The following is a 22,426-nucleotide window of genomic DNA, read 5'->3' as shown; positions in this document are numbered from 1 at the left end:
TAAATCAAACTTTTCCAAAGTTGGGACAATATCTTTATTTTGTATCTTTTAAATATTTTATATTTTTATATGTATTATTCAAAAACTATGACACCAATAAGTTCCATTTCAGTATTTATGGTATGTAAGTATATATAATATATATATGTATATATATATATATATATATATATATGTTTGTAATCTTTAATTAGGAATTCTAAGAAATATCCATATATAAAAGAATATTCAACATTTGCTGTATTTCTTGTGTCAGTGTCTCATTGGTATGAACATGGATGATATTAATTCTATATAAACACGCATGCATATAATTAGTTTTACTCCAAAATAATTTTCCCAAGACGGAACATACTGGTTTGCAAGCAAAGATCAACGGTGTTTGACTTGATTGGATTTTGTTCACCTTCGTAATAATTAGAACCACAATACGTTCTAACATTTGGGTTTTACTGTTTGACATTTATTTTCCAGTGCTAGCAATGATGATGTATTTTGTGGGAGACTATATTTTCACAGCTGGATAAATTTGCCTTTTTTACTGCTAACTACTCAACTGTAAAATAAGGATTGGAACTTGTCAGTCGGTCAAATAGAAACAAATTGAGTTACAGTACAGTTTCTGTAGAGAGCAAGGTTTGAACACATGACCATGCAGAGTGTAGTCCAGTGCTTTAGCCTTTTATTCATTGACCATTATGTCTCTATCCAATATTAATCTTTCTAGATTAGGGTTGAACTTAGGTTTAACAACCTTTTATGGACATACTTTAATCCTTTAGTATAGAAACCAGCCATATCCAGCCAAAATATTCTACCTGTTTTATGTTCAAACTGGCCATGTGTGACCTCCTCACACCAATCATCATCATTTAGCGTCCGCTTTCCATGCTAGCATGGGTTGGACGGTTCAACTGGGGTCTGGGAAGCCAGAAGGCTGCACCAGGCCCAGTCTGATCTGGCAATGTTTCTACGGCTGGATGCCCTTCCTAACGCCAACCACTCCGTGAGTGTAGTGGGTGCTTTTTACGTGCCACCGGCACATGTGCCAGACGGGGCTGGCAAACGGCCACGGTCGGATGGTGCTTTTTACGTGACAGTTCATATTTGAGATCCTTTTTATGGTCACTCTAATGAGAATAGCATCTCTCTCAAATTTGATCTAGTTGTCTTTAAAAAAATGAGGACATATTGGATAGTAGTCTGGAAATAAAAAGGCTGAGATGTTACAGTTGGAGTGGTTTTGATGATAGACCTGCTGACCTGGCAAAACAATATAATCAAGGCTGAACTGGGCTAAACCATATAATCTTTGATGACCCAATAAGGAAGATCCTCTCCGTTGGATGTAATGGTGGCTGATCAGCTGAACTTGTATTTGCATCATCATCATCATTTAATGTTCATTCTCCATGGGTTGTGCTTGAGTATTCCACAGACATTTCATCATCATCATCGTTTAATGTCCGCTTTCCATGCTAACTGGACGGTTCAACTGGGGTCTAGGAAGCCAGAAGGCTGCACCAGGCCCAGTCTGATCTGGCAGTGTTTCTACAGCTGGATGCCCTTCCTAATGCCAACCACAGTCAGGGCGGTGCTGGCTACAGCCACGTTCGGATGGTTCTCTTACGTGCCACCGGCACTGGTATCACAGCTTCAAATTCCACTGATGTTGATAGATTACGATTTTGATTTTGATTTATACTAACAAATCCAAGCACAATCTGCATAATTTCTGTAAATCTACCTAAATTATTCACACATTAATAAATTCTGTGCTATTGCAGTTAGTAGATGTTTTGATGATGAGGAGCCGTACTTATAATCACATTTGTTGTTTATTTCTTGGGCTGAAACCCCAAGAATTCAGTCAGTGCAAATTTTAACCAATTGGCAGCTCTTTGTCACAGTATGGTGCAGAAATGACACTATAAAAACGTACGAAGTCCAAAGGGATTTGCAATCTTGCCAATTTTTAAGAGAAATTCTTGACAAACATTTTCTCATCTTTCTTCTGAGCTGCTTTTTCATTTCTCAAAATTGTAATCGATCAACATCAATGGAATATGTAGCTGTGATACCAATGCCGGTGGCACGTAAGAGAACCATCCAAATGTGGCCGTAGCCAGCGCCGCCCTGACTGGCCTACGTGCCAGTGGCACGTAAAAAGCACCATCCGATCGTGGCCATTTGCCAGCCTCGTCTGTTCTCCGTGCCAGTGGCACATAAAAAGCACTCACTACTCTCACGGAGTGGTTGGTGTTAGGAAGGGCATCCAGCTGTAGGAACACTGCCAGATCAGACTGGGCCTGGTGCAGCCTTCTGGCTTCCCAGACCCCAGTCGAACCGTCCAACCCATGCTAGCATGGAAAGCGGACATTAAACGATGATGATGATGATTTTAGCATCTATTTCTAATTTTAGCAACTGATCTTGATGAAACATTATTTGAACTATGTTTAAAAAAATGAACTTTTTTTTTTTCACTCATTAAACATTTTTTTCTCTCATTTTAATAATCATTTCAGAAAATAACCATCTCTTTTTCCTGGTTTTGATAAGTGCTGTGCATGGAACTGTCACCCTTGAGTCATTTTGTTAACTTCTGATTAAAAATGAAAGAGCATTTCTTTTCCTGCTAATATTCACATATCACAATTTTTTTGTTGTTGTTATTTTTACCAAACTCAGTCCTTTCTGCATTAATTAGATTGGTCTAAGATTCAGTGTAATCTGTTGGCTTCTTTTGTATAATTAAACAAATTTAATTAATGGAAATAATTTTTTTTTTATTCTATTTTATTGAATCAGTGTCATCTACTCTTTTTCTGAACATCTCACTTCTTTTGTTAACACAGTATAAAATGGTGACCTATCTATCGGTACATATCATAAAAACTGGTGTCCCCAACTTCAAGAACCAATCGTTCATATTATTTTAACTCTTTACTCTTTACTTGTTTCAGTCATTTGACTGTGGCCATGCTGGAGTACCACCTTTAATTGAGCAACTCGACCCCGGGACTTATTCTTTGTAAGTCTGGGCCTGATGAAGCCTTCTGGCTTCACAGACCCCAGTAGAACCGTCCAACCCATGCTAGCATGGAAAACGGACGCTAAACGATGATGATGATGAAGCCCAGTACTTATTCTATCGGTCTCTTTTGCCGAACCGCTAAGTAATGGGGACATAAACACACACCAGCATCGGTTGTCAAGCAATGCTAGGGGGACAAACACATCGTATACATATATACGATGGGCTTCTTTTAGTTTCCGTCTACCAAATCCACTCACAAGGCTTGGTTGGCCCGAGGCTATAGTAGAAGACACTTGCCCAAGGTGCCACGCAGTGGGACTGAACCCGGAACCATGTGGTTGGTAAACAAGCTACTTACCACACAGCCACTCCTGCGCCTATATAGAAAATATGTCACTATAAACCTCAGACAGAAACTATGTAATACAGAGTGACAAAGTTGGTATTTTAAGCAACTAGTATCTGTCATCCAATAGGTTTCCTCTACCCTGTTTGCAAAGTTGAAGCAACACGAAGACTCAAAAGATTTTTTGCTGGATTGGTTTATTCTGCTCAACTTTTGGGATAATTTATTATTATTATTATTATTAAAATGAAATTCGATTGTTTAAGAGTCGCATTTGTATTAAATTAATCTTTTTCTTTTTGAAAGTAAAACCTATATATGTATCCAGCTGTGAAATGTGTAGCAACAAAACCCCAGTCCACAACATTATCCATTGTATTCCTTGTTTTAAGATGGTAGGGTGTGGTTTTAGGGAAAATGGGTTAGTATTTCTAGCAGGTCGAGAAACAAAACAGAAGGCTCACGCCCGAGAGATGGTAGGTTTATTAAATGCTACTTTCAATCAAATTGTTTATTGATAGGCTTGGGAGCTGAAGAATATAAGGTTAGAGAAATGCAGTGATTTCAGGAAAATAAGAAAAGAAGCAATCACAAAAGCATTTGTTTAGGGGAAGTTCATTCTCAGTATATATTTTAATTCCAGGGTAGATCTGACGCACTAAACATTATGACCTAAGACGTTCCAGCAGTGACAACCCGTTTTTCTTAAAGACATCGTGTATCTAGGATTGAGGAGGTAGCGTATGTTTTGAGGGAGATTTGGATGTTGTTTCTTACTGGTTCAGTGGCCATGTAAAAGTTACCATATTTACATAGGGCAATTTGAGTTTCATCTAATGTGAATCCAACTGATAATCTATTGCGACCATGAATTAAAAAGCATTGGGCATGTGTCTTCTGCTATAGCCCCAGGCCGACCAATGCCTTGTGAGTGGATTTGGTAGACGGAAACTGAAAGAAGCCTGTCGTATATATATATATATATGTATATATATGGGGGGGGGGTTGTGTGTGTTTGTCCCCCTAGCATTGCTTGACAACCGATGCTGGTGTGTTTATGTCCCCGTCACTTAGCGGTTCGGCGAAAGAGACTGATAGAATAAGTACTGGGCTTACAAAGAATAAGTCCCGGGGTCGACTTGATCGACTAAAGGCGGTGCTCCAGCATGGCCACAGCCAAATGACTGAAACAAGTAAAAGAGTAAAAGAGAGAGTATTCCTTTAATCTTAATTCTAACATTTTAATACCAAGAAACAGGTAAAAAAAAAAAAATAGGGGGGGGTAATGCAGCAAATGGAGGATGAAGTGACGATGAGCCGCGCCCTAGTATAATAACCTCGATGGTGTTGCTCCTGAGAAATGCCAGCGAGACTGACTGCAGCAGCCACTTCACCTCGCGGAGCTCATTTTTCCGACAGGGCGCCGTTATCCCTACTTTGCTGAGGAAATTAGTAGTATAGGGTTTGGAAACAGGACGGCGAACAGAGCCAGGTCCCAGTATTTATTGATTTTTCTTTCCTCGGAGTCAGGGGTGACGACACAAGGGTCTGTAGCCGATGAAGCTGATATTAAATACATATTCAAAGCTATAAATATTAAATCCGTTGAAAGGTTGTCATAGTGAAACCGAAACAGATAGAAGCCATCCCAGGTACTACTAGCGAACAGTGGTCCCGGTGCGCGCACTCGCGTCCTTTCGCATCAGCGCTAGCTAGTCATGACTAGTCGATCCTTACTTTGTTTTAAAAATTATTTACTTTGTGTTTTTGTGTTTTATTCACTTTGTTTAACAAAAATTATTTATATGTATAAAAAAAATTAATTATTTTGTGTTTTATTTACTTTGCTACGTAGTCGTTGTAGGATCGACTAGTCACGACTTGCTGGCGCGGATGCGCACACCGGGACCACTGTTGGCTAGTAGTACCTATTTCTTTATTACCCACAAGGGGCTAAACAAGGACAGACATAGGTATTAAGTCAATTACATCGACCCCAGTGCGTAATTAGTACATAATTTATCGACCCCGAAAGGATGAAAGGCAAAGTCGACCTAGGCGGAATTTGAACTCACAACGTAACGGCAGACGAAATACGGCTACGCATTTCGCCCGGCGTGCTAACGTTTCTGCCAGCTCACCGCGCCATCCCGATCTAGGCACTTTGTCTTAGGTTGAAGAATTAAACCGGAAACTGCAGCCACAAAAATACACACTTCCGGAAGCTGCGGCGACAGTAATAGCTGACTTCCGGTAATATCATCATTCGGTAAAAATGGCTTCGACTCTCGTGTCTTTCCCTCACAAATCTGGATTTGTCTTTGAAAATTGTCGTCGGTAAGTAATTTTTGTTTCAGCAAATACGTTATCAATCATCTATATGTCTGCTAGAATCAATGTACTTAGTATATCTTTAAACAACTGTCTTTTATATACGACGTATCCGTGTTTGATTGATGAACCCAAAGCATTCCTTTATTGACTCGCGAACCAGCGAGTCCTATTTTATTTTCCTGAGTCCCAACACTGGTAGTATTATGGATTGTATATTTTAGTTAAACAGTAGCTATCCTGCAGTAGTATCTTTTGTATTTAACGATTTTTGGCCGTCAAAACGAATTATGAAAGTTACTGGCAGTGTTTGTTGTTTTGCTGAATCATTGTATGAAAGAAACTCAAATCAGAAAAATCTGCCAATTTTTTTAATCATTCGAGCTTTTAGGTTTGTTGGAAAAATTTAAAACTGGCGATCTTTCGTCTAACACACACTCACACACATGTACATCAATGCTTTCCATGCACGGTAACTTCAAAAGAACTTCCCTCGTCATACAATCGCTTTCTCTTAGTCTCTTTCGCTCTCATTACTTCAAAAGTTCCTGCAAGCCCATATGTAAAAAAAAAAAAAAATTTTTTTTACGGAAATCGACGGAAAGGTCTACTAGAGACGAAAGAACTAAATAAAAAAACTGAATTCCGCCCAAAAAAATTTTTTTAATCGGATTTAGAAAACTAATTAATTTTATTACAGAAAAATTAGTACAATAGAATATCCTTACCAACGTTAAGTTGAGATTTGTCTGTTGAATAAAATTAATTAGTTTTCTAAATCCGATCTTGTTATATGAAGGAAAAAATTTCCAGTGCCGCCAAACCCCTAAGGATAATTGCACTTTTTGAAAGCCATTTATCATCTAATATACTGAAAATCCAGATGAATTGGTTTTTTTAAAAAAAATTTTGGTGCTGGTGGTGTGTTTACCCCTAGGTCAGTCTTGCTTCAATAGATCTATAAATATTCCAGCCATGACTCTCCCGTCTGTTTCCTGGGTAGTGTGTATACAGGACTACGTTATTTAATGTGTCCTCTAATTAATTAGTTAATTAAATAAATTGTGTCCTCTAAACCGTGGGTTGTTATTTGAGAGTGATTTTAGCTGCTATTTCGGCATTCTTTCGGTTTTACTCAACGATACAACCGAAAGAATGCTGCTATTTCTAACCTACGAATATAGACTCATTTGTTGGCTCGTATCGGGGGTCACAAATGTTTCTTATTTATACGTTGAAGAAAATGTACTTCATTGTATGATAAAGGCTCAAAATGAAAATTTTTATATATTCTAATGAGTCATGCCTGAATCTGTTAAAGAATTGAAAATAGTTTCTTGAGCCAATGTAACATAATATGACTAGTATTAAAGAACGCATCATCTCAGTGCCATCTGGATTTAACCCTTTAGCATTCAAACTGACCATATCTGGCCAAAATATTTAACCTGTTTTATATTGAAACTGACCAGATCTCGCCTCTCACCTCAGCCCTACCATGTCATTCTAAAAGGACCAGTTTCACATCACTGAAATCTATAAACTACAAGATAATGCATGATTGATTCAAACCATTTTAAATAAACAAACATCGCATTTGACAGAATACTCTGAACACTAAAAGGTTAATAGAAATATAGGATTTTTTTTTTTTTTGTAGCAACTTCATATTGTGTAGTTAGGAATGAGTTGCCATAATAAACAATGGAGTTAGTGAGGACCATAGTTGAGGAAGAAAAACAGAACTTATATTTCTTAACAACTGGGAGTCTCCATTTCCTTGCAATATGTTAACTGAATTCATGATAATTGTCTGTCATAGGCGCAAGGCCTTAAATTTTAGAGGAAAGGATGCTGGTCGATTAACCTAATCTTAGTGCTCGACTGGTACTTATTTTATCAACCTCAAAAGGATGAAAGGCAAAGATAACCTCGGAAGGATTAGAACTCAAAACATGAAGCTGCAAGAAATCCTACTGAGTATTTTGTCTGACATGTTAACGACTCTGCCAGCTTGCCACTTTCTAACTGTCTTGCAAACAACTTTCACATGCAAGTGCTACTGGTCAAGAACTCCGCATACCGGAAGCCAGCAAGTGTATGGGGTCATCAGGAGTGAATGCGCACCGTTTCAGGGCCTACCTCTCGACAGCATCAATGTGCACTGAGAAAATCTGAGAAGCTGTGATTGATCTATTGGGAATCTGTAACCAGTGATGCTATTACTTACAAATTGGTGTTTCACACAAACAGCATTTATTTTCCAGAAGAATGTTGAAGTCTATCCTATGGTCACCCTAGTTTAGTACCTAAAGTATTATCAATCACAGAGCTATTACTCCAGTCATATGTCATCTATTATAGCTTTTATCTCTACTCTAATATGATATGAGACCCCGCTTGCTAGATCAACTGGTTATTAAATAAAGCTCACTATTTCTCTAGCCATTGCTCATCGTCTCTTTTTAACCAAAGCCAGTGGCTAGCCTTCTCCATTGTAGTTTAGATATCGCTCATGGTAGTATTGACTTTATGATAATAATAATTTAATCCTTTCTATTCTAGGCATAAAGTTTGGGATTTTATGGAGAGGGGCTTGTCAATTACACTGACCCCAGTGCACAACTGGTACTTATTTCATTGACCCTGAAAGGTAGAGATGACCACAGTAGAATTTGAACTCAATGTAAAGTCGAAAGAAATGGCACCAAACATTTTGCCTTGCATGCTAATGATTCTGCCAATCTGCCACTTTAATAGTAATAATAACTAGTGTGTGGCTAAGTGGTTAGGGTATTTGGCTCACAACTGTAAGGTCGTGAGTTCAATTCCTGTCAGCTCTCGAGCAAGGCACTTTATTTCACATTGCTCCAGTTCACACAACTGGCAAAAATGAGTAGTTCCTGTAACCAAATGAGCCAGCCATGCCACATTCGGTATCACGCTGAATCTTTCTGAGAACTGCACTAAGGGTAAAGGCGGCGAGCTGGCAGAAACGTTAGCATGCCCGGTGAAATGCTTTGTGGTATTTCGTCTGCCGCTGCATTCTGAGTTCAAATTCCGCCGAGGTCGACTTTGCCTTTCATCCTTTCGGGGTCGATAAATTAAGTACCAGTTACGCACTGGGGTCGATATAATTGACTTAATCCATCTGTCTGTCCTTGTTTGTCTCCTCTGTGTTTAGCCCCTTGTGGGTAGTAAAGAAATAGGTACATGTGTCTGTGGAGTGCTCAGCCACTTGCACATTAATTTCATGAGCAGGCTGTTCTGCTGATTAGATCAGCTGGAGCCCTCGTCATCATAATCACCCGAGTGCTGGCTCATAATAACTGATTTTTTATTCTCCAAAAAGATGAGAAATTGAGGACATTACCAAGGTGAGTTGCAAAAACAGTGGGAGGAAGTCAAATCATGTAAAAATGAAACTTTTAATTACATGTGTTTTCCTTCTTTATACTTGATTGTGTTGCCACTAAACATAACGGGAAATATCCTCCTCTCTACCCCCTTCCTATATTGTCAACTACCTTTAATGATTGTTATTTTCTTACAGGAATGCTGCTTTAACTAATAATGGAATTACTCTGCCCCATGTCTACAAAACTGGAACTACAATAGCTGGAGTTATCTTTAAGGTAACTTAATATTTTATAATTGTATTTAGTTCTTTACTGGAGAAATGTGTTGAAGATTTGTATTAACACTTCACTATTCAGATTAATTTATCAAAATGTAATGCTTATTATCCACATTTTTAAAAATTAATCATGTATCTTGTAGCTTTGAGATTTTTGAAGATGTGATTATTTATTTTTAGAATAACATTGTTGGGTAGGTATAAGAGGCTGAATCTGGTCAGTTGCAATATAAAAGAAACAGAATATTTGGGCCAGATACAGCCATTTTAAATGTTAATGGGTTAAGCAAATACACACTGAAGTATATTATAATACTGTATTATTAATACACACAGTATTATTATTATAACTTGCTTCATAAATGAAATCCTTTGGAATGTTTGTTCTGTATTGAGTTAAAAACACTCTTGCTATCAGAAAATCTGAGAAGCTGTGATTGATCTATTGGGAATCTGTAACCAGTGATGCTATTACTTACAAATTGGTGTTTCACACAAACAGCATTTATTTTCCAGAAGAATGTTGAAGTGTATCCTATGTTCATCCTAGTTTAGTACCTAAAGTATTCTATTATCAATCACAGAGCTATTACTTGTCATACATCATCTATTATAGCTTTTATCTTTACTCTAAAACCTTTCTATAATTCTTAAAATGCTGTGTTATTGTTTAGCTCCAGCTTAGACCTGATCCAGCACACTTGGGTTCAAAGCTGTCCTAGTTGTAACATCATCATTTAGCATGTTTCATGCTAGCATGGGTAAGACAGTTTGACTGGAGCTCATAAGCCAGAGGGCTGCACCAGGCTCCAATCTGTTTTGGCTTGGTTTCCATGGCTTGATGCCCTTCATAATGCAAGAGTGTACTGGCTGTCTTTTACACATGACTGGCATGAGTAATCTTTGTCTTTTAGTGTATCCAAGCTTACATTATTCAATATTTTCCTATTTTAAAGGGATTACAGTATGATTTGAATACTATTAGGTTGCTATTTGTAGCAGGTCAATTAACTGCATAAAATCGACCTCGTTGGTTTGTCTAAACATTCAATGCTATGCTGTAATAATTGTGCAGAATTTATATAACTTTTTATTTAACCCTTTAGCATACACATTATTCTGTCAAAAAGTAATGCTTATTTATTCACATTGTTTTGAATTAATCAGGCATTATCTCAAAGCTTTAAGATTTTGAAGACAAGATTGTTTATTTTTAGAATGACATTATGGGTTTTGTGTGAGAGGTCAGATCTGGCCTGATTGAACATAAAACAGGTAGAATATTTATGCTGGATATGGTTGGTTTGAATACCAAAGGGTTATGGCTGCAAGTTTATGTTGTATTTCTTTGTAGTACTCTGGAATGTAAGTATCAAATAATTTTGTAAAATTACCTTCAGTGGATTATTAACCAATCCACGAGGAGATTTCATTCACCTCTTCTTAATGCTGTAGTATTGATGTCAGATGGATTCTGAAACAAATTTATATCAGGGCTGATGAGTTAATCTCTTCTCTGTTTCTTTCTTTTTAGGATGGTGTAGTTCTTGGAGCAGATACAAGAGCTACTGAAGACACTATTGTAGCTGACAAAAACTGTGCAAAGATCCATTATATGGCTGACAACATTTAGTAAGTAAAACAGACTTTAATCAATTATCATTATTATTCTTTTCAACCCAGGTTTTGTTGGAACTCCTGGTGTCTTGCATACATAGCGGGCTTACTACCTACAGCCTATGGTACCATGCTATCTGTTCTTTTCACCTATCTAATATCTTCCTGGTTATTCTGGCGGAGCCAAGGAGGCAGACCTTTTGTAACAGCTCTACTGACACTCTTTTCCAATTTCTTTTATATTCCTCTTGATACCTTCTGATACTGTCCCTAAGGACCTAACACTGACTAGCACTATCTTCACCTTTATTTTCCAGAGCAGGGCTATTTCATACTTAAAAGGACTGTATATGTCTTTTTTTTCTCTTTCCCTTCCTTCTTGAATATTCATGGGTCGAAGGGGCACGCAACGCCATTTATACAGCACACGTGGTTATTATTATTATTAAGGCAGTGAGCTGGCAAAATCAGCAAAATGCTCAGCAGCATTTCATCTGTCTTTACATTGTGAGTTCAAGTTTCATTGAGATCAGCTTTGCCTTTCATCCTTTAGGGGTCGATAAAATATGCACTAGTTGAGCACCAGGGTCAATGTAATTGACTCATCCCCTCCCCAACAATTTCAGACTTTCTTTCTTTAGTAGAAAGGATTATTACTATTTCTACTACAATTCCTTACAAATGCCATTTAGCTTGCTCTGGTTCTTTAGATTCTAAGTTCAAATCCTGCTAAGGTTAATGTTGCCTTTCATCTTTCCAGAGTCAGTAAGGTACCAGTCAAATATTGGGGGTCAGTGTAACTAACTAAGCCCCTTTCTCTTCAAATTTGTTACTTTGTGCGTATGTGGGGCTATTATTACTTAAAGAATCATGAATCTATAGAATTGTTCAAGCATGAGACAAAATATTTTGCAATATGCAATTCTAATTCTTTACAATCTGAGTTTAAATCTTGTCACAGTTAACCTTACTTTATATATCTTTTCAGGGTTAATACTGGGGTTGATTTAATTAATGCCCCTCTCTTCTAAATTTGTGACCCTGTGATGGATTGTTGCAATCAGTTTCTAGTCTTTTGTTATGTCCCTTTATGTTATCTTCTAAGAATATATTCTGAGGTTGACTCTGTCATCTTAAATTAATTATCAGCCATGAAATCAACCATACCCCACCCCAGAACATAAAGATGGACAAAACATCACTAAGCACTTTGCCTGGTGTGCTAGCGACTCTACCAGCTTACTGCCTTTCAAGTATATCAGGTCATCCCATAAGTTCTGTCTGATTTTACCTTTTTTTTAAAATTGAATGAAATTTAATAGTATTTTAGATTGTCTAATGGAATTAAAGTTATGCATGGGTTGAAAGAGCACGCAACGCCATTTATACATTAAACTAATTAAATATTATTTTACAGAATAACAATTGAAATTTCTTTGATTAAAACCCTTTCTAACATGGAAGTATCCAAAGAGCATTTGAGGCACATAGTCCTGTATGAGTACGAAAAAGGAAACACTACAGCTGAAGTAACTCGAAACATACACTCAGTTTATGGGAAAGAATGCTTGAATGAAAGAACTTGCAGAAGATGGTTTGCAAAATTCAGAAGTGAAGATTGAACAGAACATCCTGTTGAGTTTGATGATAAGCACCTTGAGGCATTACTTGAAGAAAATCCTGCATTATCAGTTGAAGAATTGGTAATAAAGCTTAGTTCAAACCATACAACTGTTCACCGTCATCTTCAACAACTTGGAAAGTTCCTAAACTCAGAAAATGGGTGCCTCATGAATTGTCCAAAAGCAACCATAAATCCCGAGTTGACATATGCTTTTCTCTCCATTCTTACAAGCTCATTTCACCCTTTTTGGATAGACTTGTGATTGATAACGAAAAATGGATCTTCTATAGATAATCAGGGAAAGTACCCTGATGATTAAATTTCAATTAAATATAACATTTGATCACTTGTTTTCTTTATTCAAAATTCGGAGAGAACTTATGAGATGACCTGATACAAAATATTGAAATTTGTTGTGTGATGGAGAAATCATGTCACATTCAAAGAGAAATGTATGGACATGTTGGTTATATGGATTTTGTCTAATATTTCAAATTTGGTGGCAGAAACTGGACGTTTTCAAAAGATATCCTTTGTCGTATTAAACTCTTTGTTCACAGAAATACTATCTTACGTGTCTGCAATACTTACATGCAATCACTCGGTAACTTTAACTGTCATTGTGTAACTCCTTTTGGAATTAAGAACTGTGCTTGCATTTCAGTTGTTGTGGTGCTGGTACAGCTGCCGATACTGAGATGACCACCCAGTTGATAGCATCTCAGCTAGAACTACATAAACTCAACACTGGCCGTATTCCAAGAGTGTGTACAGCTAACCGTCTCTTGAAGCAGATGTTGTTCAGGTCAGTCTCATTTCTTTTTTTCTTTATCATCATCATTGACAAAACCACTTCAACCCACCACGACCACCACCATCTGTGTATTGTTAGACAGCTGATGCAACTCTCCTAATATCAAGTTTTCTGGATTGTGTCTTTATTTATTTAATTAATCTCTTTACTCTTCTACTTGTTTCAGTCATTTGACTGCGGCCATGCTGGAGCACCGCCTTCAGTCGAGCAACTCGACCCCGGGACTTATTCTTTGTAAGCCCAGTACTTATTCTATCGGTCTCTTTTGCCGAACCGCTAAGTGACAGGGACATAAACACACCAGCATCGGTTGTCAAGCAATGCTCGGGGGACAAACACAGACACACAAACATATACACACACATATATATATACATATATACGACAGGCTTCTTTTAGTTTCCGTCTACCAAATCCACTCACAAGGCTTTGGTCGGCCCGGGGCTATAGCAGAAGACACTTGACCAAGATGCCACGCAGTGGGACTGAACCTGGAACCATGTGGTTGGTTAGCAAGCTACTTACCACACAGCCACTCCTGCGCCTTCTGAATTTATTTAAACTTCTAAAATCACTTTGTATATTCTGCAATTTTTTTTAGTTATGTAAGTCCTTAGACACATAGAGAATATTTCTCAACGTGTGTATCAGTTCAAACACATCCAGAAACTTGCAACAAGTTTAAGATTTCAATTTTCCTTTTCTATTTTACAATTTATTTCATAAGATTCCAGTCAATATTGAACTTGTTTACTTTGGATTTAGCCATGATTTGTCAGACAAACGTATCTAAGTACATCATTGCAATATGCAGGCATTACTTACTTTTCGTAGAACGATGCCTAAAATGTAAGGGAGATTACTACTACTGTTAAAATGGAACAAGTACATCAGGACTCCAGTTGGTTCCATTTCTGAATGTCTGTGGTTGTGTTGCGTAGACTACTGTTTTATATTTCTAAATGTAGGCCTTATATATATGTGTGTGTGTGTGTGCGTATGAGTTGGTACCAACTCTAGATGAGAGAGAAAGTAATCTTATGGACTCTTAGAAATTGACATGCGATTAACAAAAACGACAGTCTAAATGTCTGGAGACAAGACAACAATTGTGGATGTGTGCTTCTGCCTCTAGGCATCATTAGCACAGCATTTGAGCAGAGGGAACAGTTAGACAAAATGAGAATATTCGTGTTGATGTATGAGCAGCCCTACTCATAGAATTTGCATGCAAAGTGGTTGAGTATCTCACATACCATAATGTAAAATCCCAGTGTTTGACAATATGTGAGTTTTGAATTTCAAGTACAGCCCATTTAAACTGGACATATCCAGTCCAAATATCCTACCTTTTGAAATCCAAACTGGTCAGATTTAGCATATCACACCTACCCTACAATGTCATTCTAAGAATAAAACAATCAAATCATCAAAATCTCAAATCATTTTGGCAATGTTTATGAAATTACAGTCTTGTCCTTAATGGCCTGAAAAATATATATTTTATAATAGAAGGCGCATGGCTCTTTGAGCTTACGATCATGAGGTTGTGAGCTCGAATCCCAGATTGGGCTGCGTGTTGTGTTCTTGAGCAAGACACTTTATTTCACATTGCTCCAGTTCACTCAGCTGTAGAAATGAGTTGTGACGTCACAGGTGCCAAGCTGTATCGGCGGTTGCCTTTCCTTTGGATAACACTGGTGGCATGGAGAGGGGAGGCTGGTATGCATGGGTGACTGCTGGTCTTCCATAAACAACCTTGCCTGCACTTGTGCCTGGGAGGGTAACTTTCTAGGTGCAATCCCATGGTCTGTGTCATGACCAAAGGGGGCCTTAGATAATAGAATAATAAGTATAACAGGTATCTCTGCATAAAAATGTATATTTGGATTAAAAATAAATTATGTACATTACATTAATGTTGTAATATATGACTATCTAACAATGCATATATTACAATGTAAATACAGACACACACACAGCATTGTGTATGTCAACGTCATCATCATTTTTATATCTGCTTTTCTATACTGGCATGTTTTTGACCATGTTGATGTGTATAAATGCTATAATATAATATGAGAATATCTTTCTCTCTTTCAGATATCATGGAATGATCAGTGCCGCTTTAGTTCTTGGTGGTGTTGATCACACTGGACCCCATCTTTATAGTATTTGGCCACATGGTTCCACAGACAAACTACCTTTTACTACCATGGGTAAGCTTTGAGCATTTCTTTCCTTTGTTTTTTTCTTTTTTTTCTTAATGACTTGAGAAGGCTGCCCACCACAACAGAATTGAGATTTTAAAACCAAGGCGCCACATAAAAAACATCGGTGTGGGTGTTGATGCCACTTTAAAAGCACTGGTGATGGTACCACATAAAAAGCCACCCAGTAAGTACACTCTGTAGAGTGGTTGGGTGTTAGGAAGGACATCCAGACGTAGAAACTATGCCAAAACAGATGGAGCTCTTCATCTGCTCAGCTTCTGTCAAACAGTCCAACCTATGCCAGCATGAAAAACAGATGTTAAATGATGATGAGATGACTAAATATTGTGAAGTGGTCCATAGATCTAACTTCTAACACAATGTGCCTGCCTTCATCAAACATCTGTTAGAATTTCAACCATATTCATTATGTATTTTCTTGGAAAAACCTGCTTTCTTAAGTTTTAGGAAAGCATATATCTATTGTGAAGGTGACAAGGATTTGTTAAAGGACATTTTAGCTTTAGCTGCTACAAGAAACTAAGCAGAGTGACTGTGTTAAAAATGTTCCATTGTTGAATTGTTTAGAACCCTTTCTGCCAAGTAATACTTGTGATAAGGGAGCCTCGACATCAGTGGTTTTAAACCAGGGTCCAAATTACCCTTAAGGGTCCATAGAAGATTTCGTTGTTAAAATTTCTGTGCAATAAATTGGTTTTTCTTCTACAAAGCAAAATTAAATTTTTTTTTCAATACAATTCCTGATAATATTTAATTATTAAATTTTTAAGCGGTGAATGATTATGGGGTTCCTCCTATTGATAAAAAAAATGGTTGGGAACAAATACCCTACGTTGTTATTTGACCTTGTAGAAATAGCAACTAAATCGCTTTCAAATCACACTCAACCATCTAAAAGACTATTGGCAGCACTAATTACTATTCTACCTACATGACGATGATGATAATGATTGTTGTAATTAATTTTAGGATCTGGAAGTCTTGCTGCGATGTCAGTGTTTGAAGAAAGATTCAAGACGAATATGACCGTAAGTATTATTAGCACTGTTTTTCATCTCTGCCTTAATAAGAAAAGGAATGACCCCTACAGAGTAATGGACAGGATGCTACTGAAGGGAGAGAAGAAAAGTAAGAGATGGTAGGGTGGGTGTGGGGAGGGGGTAGAGTCAGCTGCATGTAGTAAGGTGGTGAGTGGCTTAGAGAAACGGTTGTTGTTCAGTCTGAGAAATGCCTCACCTGGAATTTGCATCACCGGTCTGGAACCTTTATCTTGCCCAGGATATTAATCGTCTGGAAACCGTTCAGCGATGTGCAACCAAGAGAATACCCTCCATCGGGCATTTGCCATATTCTGAACACCTTACTTCCCTGGGCATGGATACATCGAGACTCCGACGTCTGGCAGCTGACTTGGCAGACACCCATAAAATTATTAACCATCTTACAAACAATAACTCTGAGCACCTTTTCAAACTCCACCCGTCTAACACCCATGGACATATTTACAAAGTCAGAAAACAGCACAGCTCTCATGACTTTCGGAAACATTTTTTCACGCTAAGAGTTGCTGAAGCATGGAACAAACTGCTGGCATCAGTTGTTAGTTGTCAGAGAACTGCATCTTTCAAAACTTCCATGCTTCCTGAGATTCGCCAACACTACACCTGATTTTCTCCCCTCCATACACACGCAAGCATGTATCTGACTCATACACTGTTCACTTCCCAGACATTTGTACATTACTGCATATGCTTTATACGCACTTTTGACAAGTTGTGGTGCACCTGAGCACTGTATACAATAATTTCATTATTATTATTATTATATTCCAGCAATACTGTAATATTATCCATCTGGTCTCTACAAACATAGAAAAGTGGTCGTTAAAACAATGCAGACAATGATGATGATGATGACATGGCCAAATTCAACAAATTGCTCTCAATCCTTGTTAGAGTATCTCCATAAATGGGACAGGCTAGTTTGTGTTTGCATTAAGTCATATAATTTCTAATAATGAAGTCAAACCAAATAAGGATATTTGGAAAGCAATTAATATGTCTGTTTCAGATTTTGTGTAATATATAATAGGAATATATATATATATATATATATAATGACTCAGGGTCTCCTTGGTGATGTCTTTTTGTTAAAATTAGAGCATATTGACTGTGGCTCTTGAGCAAAGACCACAAACACATGCATACCTACATACATTCATACACACACACACTCTACCAACCCAGTATACACAAGAAAATATTTGTATGTGTTGGCAAAGATGTATATAGATCTGTTTATTACTTTTTGTCTTTAACAGTGTGATGAAGCGAAGAGATTAGTGCAAGATGCTATTACTGCAGGTATCTTCAATGATCTTGGTTCCGGTAGTAATGTTGATCTGTGTGTCATCACTAAAGATAAAGTTGATTATCTCCGCCCGTATGACCAGTGCAACAAGAAGGGTCAAAGGTAAGTTTCTGGCCAAATCTTCACAGTGGCATTACAGTACCTTACTTGTCTCAGTCTGTACTACATAGACACTAACAGATGTCTTTCCTGCTGCAAGGTTGGTCGTTCTGATTCCAGTTGTAAAAAAACTTGTTCCAGTGGTCAGTAGATATCCAGGCTAGGCACAGAAAATTCATGAAGAAAAAACATACCATCTGTCTCACTTGACTTGGTTAGAGAGAGAGAAGTGTAAATGCTAGACTAGTTTGGGTAACGCAACATTCTTCTTCAACATTTAACTTTACATGTTGACCACCTCTGTTGGCAGCATTGATTTCCTGTGGTCATTGCTGATGGGAATATTATTGGAAATGAATTATCAGTTAACGAGCTTGTGTAAGTTTGAAATATTAATCTTTTCTCTGGAAGTTTTACTTTGAATGTTTAATTTACAGTCTTAAAGCTGGAGTCAATTATAACATGTGGATTGTATATCAGTTAATGTGGGGAGGATGCTGGAAAAGGGGTGGGTGTCACACTGAAAATTACGAGGATGAATTATAATTGTGTAACAAAATTATTATTTTTTTAAAAATTGTTTTTGTGTTTGGTATGTTATTTCCTATTTGCTTCTATCTAGAAATTAAAAGGAAACACACGCACGGAGTGGTTGGCGTTAGGAAGGGCATCCAGCCATAGAAACATTGCCAGATCAGACTGGGCCTGGTGCAGCCTTCTGGCCTCCCAGACCCCAGTTGAACTGTCCAACCCATGCTAGCATGGAAAGTGGACGCTAAATGATGATGACTACTATTCCCTTCAAACTTTGCTTTTCTGACCTGGACATCAATGTTTTGAAACTGACCTTATTTTCTACTACACTTCAGACAGATTCAACACTGTGTTGCTGAAGCTAAAATATCATTGTAGCAAATATTCAGCTCAGTACCACAAATTTGCTTGTCAGTTGCTGTAAGAAAAGCAAAGTTTGAGGAAATATTAGCCATTATTCATATTTTCTAGGGATAAGCAAATATAAAATAACAGTTGCAGCCCAAAGACAGCAGTTGTGTTACAGTGTTATCAGTGATAAAAATAGGTTGCCTTCTCACAAAAGTACTCAAGAAAAACATGTCGGGCCATTTATTAAGTGTGGGTTGTACTTTCCCTCTAAATCTTAACAAAGACAGAAAGGTGTAAATGAGTCCTTTACCTTCCTCTTAACGTTAAGATTTGAATAATTAGGGTGGTGAGGAAACCCATGAATTATCATTGAAACCTCATATTTATTTTGATCAATAAAATAAAGCATCAAAGCTGTTGTACTTAAAGTGTGAAATAATGAGTATATAATAATAAAAATTTGTTGGTTGACTTTTTTCTATTTTAGCTGCAGTTAAACTAATTTAGTGGTTGGTGTTAGGAAGGGCATCCAGCTGTAGAAACTCTGCCAGATCAAGATTGGAGCCTGGTGCAGCCATCTGGCTCGCCAGCCCTCAGTCAAAATCGCCCAACCCATGCTTGCATGGAAGGCGGACGTTAAACGATGATGATGTTGTTGAATAAATGGTAAACTCTAATTAAACTTTGTTCTGTTATTACAGGTCTGGAAATTATAAATATAACCGAGGCACTACAGCTATTCAATCTTCCAGTACCTGTAAGATTCCGATTGTGGTTTTGAAGAAGAAAGTTACTGGTGAAGAAATGGACACATCTTAAATATTTCTCTTGTATATTTGCCACCTTCATTATTGAAACCTCTCATGTTTAATTTAGATCAATTCAATAAAACATTAAATTTCTTCTGATTTCGTTTCTGGTGTCTTTCCTTTATGAAATAGTTTGAAAGAATGGTTCAGGAACATACTTGTGAGGCAAGACTAATTCACATAACTCACAAAACTCTACTTGTGAAGACCTGTTGAGGCAAGTGAAAATCGAAATCGATCAACATCAATGGAGTTTGTAGTTGTGATACCAGTGCTGGTGGCACGTAAGAGAACCATCTGAATGTGGCCGTAGCCAGCGTCGCTCTGACTGGCCTCCATGCCGGTGGCACGTAAAAAACACCATCCGATCATAGCCGTTGCCAGCCTCGCCTGGTCTCCGTGCTGGTGGCACATAAAAAGCACCATCCGAGCGTGGCCGTTTGCCAGCCTTGTCTGGTACCTGTGTCGGTGGCACGTAAAAAGCACCCACTACATTCACAGAGTGGTTGGCGTTAGGAAGGGCATCCAGCTGTGGAAACAAGATTAAGGCCTGGTGCAGCCTTCTGGCTTCCCAGACCCCAGTTGAACCGTCCAACCCATGCTAGCATGGAAAGCAGACGTTAAATGATGATGATGATGAATGACGAATGATTCAAAAACCCTCATTATTTCTCTTCACTCAATTCTCTACATGATTTACTTACCTCAGTCAAAACTGATAAAACTTACTACTTGTATTTATTTCATGATTAACTGATTAGTAGATAATCGAACTGCTAAGAGATTAACAATATGTAAAAGAAAAAAAAAAAGTAAATGGATCAAATGATATATACTGATAAGGTAATTCCATTAAACAAAACCATAAAACAACCATGCGTTTGAAAACAACAAAAACAATTGGACATTCAAATTGACCTGAGCTGACATCTACATTTTCACAAAACAAATGATTTAGTGTATTCATATATACACAAACACACACACATATGTACTCTCTCTTCTTTACTCTACCATCCCATCTATGCTCTGATCCTTGTTACTTGTGAGTATACCCTGGCACTTCACCACCATCTCTCTCCTGCTCTCTCGCACGTTTGCTGTTTCCCACTCTCTCTTTTCCTTGCTCTTCCCTCTGCCTGGGTAGCAATTTATCTCCTCCTCCTCCGCAGCACCTGTTTCTGCCCTCATTCTTTATCACTCTCTCTTGCTTTTCCTGTAATGATATGCATAAGATCTGGTCATCAAATCTAAATAGAGATTTCAGACTTGAAATCTTCAAAACCACAGTCGAACCAGTTCTACTATATGGCTCAGAAACCAGGATGTTATCAAAGAAGCTTGAGAGGCGGTTGGATGGAACCTACACTCGCCTCCTTATGAGAGCTCAAAATCTCTTGTGGAAGCATCATCTGACCAAAGTACAAATATATGGGAAACTACCACCTGTATCATCTCTTGTGAAAGGTAGGAGAGTCCAGTTTGCTGGACATTGTTGTAGAGCTGAAAACGAGGCAATTTCTACTCTTCTCCTCGGGAAGCCATCTACTCGTGATACCAGAGGGGGCACACTCTCCTACCATGATGTAATCTCCAGGGAAGTCTGGCATAGCATAGTAAATACCATGGTCAAACAATGATGATGATGCTTTTCCCTCTGGCTAGGTAACCAAGTATCTCCTTTACATCAGCACACCTGTTTCTGCCCTCTCTCTACTGCTCTCTTCCTCTCACTCTCCCATCTCTCTCTTTCTGGCCTGGTAACCATATACCTCCTTCCACTATAGCAAGACACCTGTTTCTGTCTCTCTGTCACACACTAACCTTTTATCATCTGACACAAGATCCCCTCTCAAAATTCCTTGTCTTGCAAGTTACTTGGTGACCCTGCTAGTGCTGGTGCCACATAAAAAGCATCCAGTCCACACTATAAAGTGGCTGGCATTTGGAAGGACATCCAGCTGTAAAAATCTTGCCTAAAACTGACCTCGCCTGTGTTGGTGCTACGTAAAAAAGCACTGTCCACTATGTGGAGTGGTTGGTGTTAGGAAGGGCATCAAGCTGTAAAGACCCTGCCAAAAGAGACAGTAAAGCCTGGGGTAGTCTTCTACCTGGTCGGCTCCTGTCCTGTCCATGCATGCATAGAAGACAGACAATATACAAATAATTATACTCACTCGTAAACCTTACCTGTGTAGACTATTCTTTTACTTGTTTGTCACTTGACTGCAGCCATGCTGGAGCATCACCTTGGCGAGTTTTTTAGTAACACAAAGCAAGCCTAGTACTTATTCTATCGGTTACTTTTGCTGAACTGCTAAGTTAAGGGGATGTAAACACAACAACACCAGTTGTCAAGTAGTGATGGAGAGGACACAAAGACACACACACACACATATATATATATATGTATAGTTGAAACCAAAAGATGACGACAGGTGTATTAGTTTGATGCTCGTGAAGGTGAGAAAACCTTTTACATTTTGTAGTTCATCTATTGCTTGGATAATTCAGCTTGGGCCATCGTTGGTTACATGTTCCTTGTTATATTAATTATCCTCTGGTTAAAATGGCAAGAATCCACATAACTCACCTTGATGAAAAAATCTCACTCTCCTGA

At 38.0% G+C, this 22,426-nt stretch overlaps 1 protein-coding gene across 1 annotated transcript; it reads left to right on the top strand.

The window, feature by feature from the left end:
- The first annotated feature begins 5,610 nt into the window (after window positions 1-5,610).
- On the top strand, window positions 5,611-19,909 carry LOC115223857 (proteasome subunit beta type-7). Its single transcript, XM_029794551.2, has 8 exons — window positions 5,611-5,723; window positions 9,271-9,352; window positions 10,889-10,986; window positions 13,260-13,400; window positions 15,513-15,628; window positions 16,613-16,671; window positions 17,964-18,115; window positions 19,699-19,909. The coding sequence occupies exons 1-8, from the start codon at window positions 5,662-5,664 to the stop codon at window positions 19,814-19,816; spliced, it is 828 nt and encodes a 275-aa protein (XP_029650411.1). The 5' UTR covers window positions 5,611-5,661; the 3' UTR covers window positions 19,817-19,909.
- Window positions 19,910-22,426: the final 2,517 nt, after the last annotated feature.

Source organism: Octopus sinensis, linkage group LG24 (assembly GCF_006345805.1).
Source record: "Octopus sinensis linkage group LG24, ASM634580v1, whole genome shotgun sequence".
Classification (NCBI taxonomy): domain Eukaryota; kingdom Metazoa; phylum Mollusca; class Cephalopoda; order Octopoda; family Octopodidae; genus Octopus; species Octopus sinensis.
Note: the sequence above shows the minus strand (reverse complement) of the source record. Positions and strands in the feature narration are given on the sequence as shown.

Bases quoted from the DNA above. Each gene is read 5' to 3' on its own strand.
- LOC115223857 (XM_029794551.2), top strand. From the start codon at position 5,662: ATGGCTTCGACTCTCGTGTCTTTCCCTCACAAATCTGGATTTGTCTTT. The intron at 5,724-9,270 runs GTAAGTAATTTT...ATTTTCTTACAG, and splicing joins GTCTTTGAAAATTGTCGTCG to GAATGCTGCTTTAACTAATA. The intron at 16,672-17,963 runs GTAAGTATTATT...TGTCTTTAACAG, and splicing joins GATTCAAGACGAATATGACC to TGTGATGAAGCGAAGAGATT.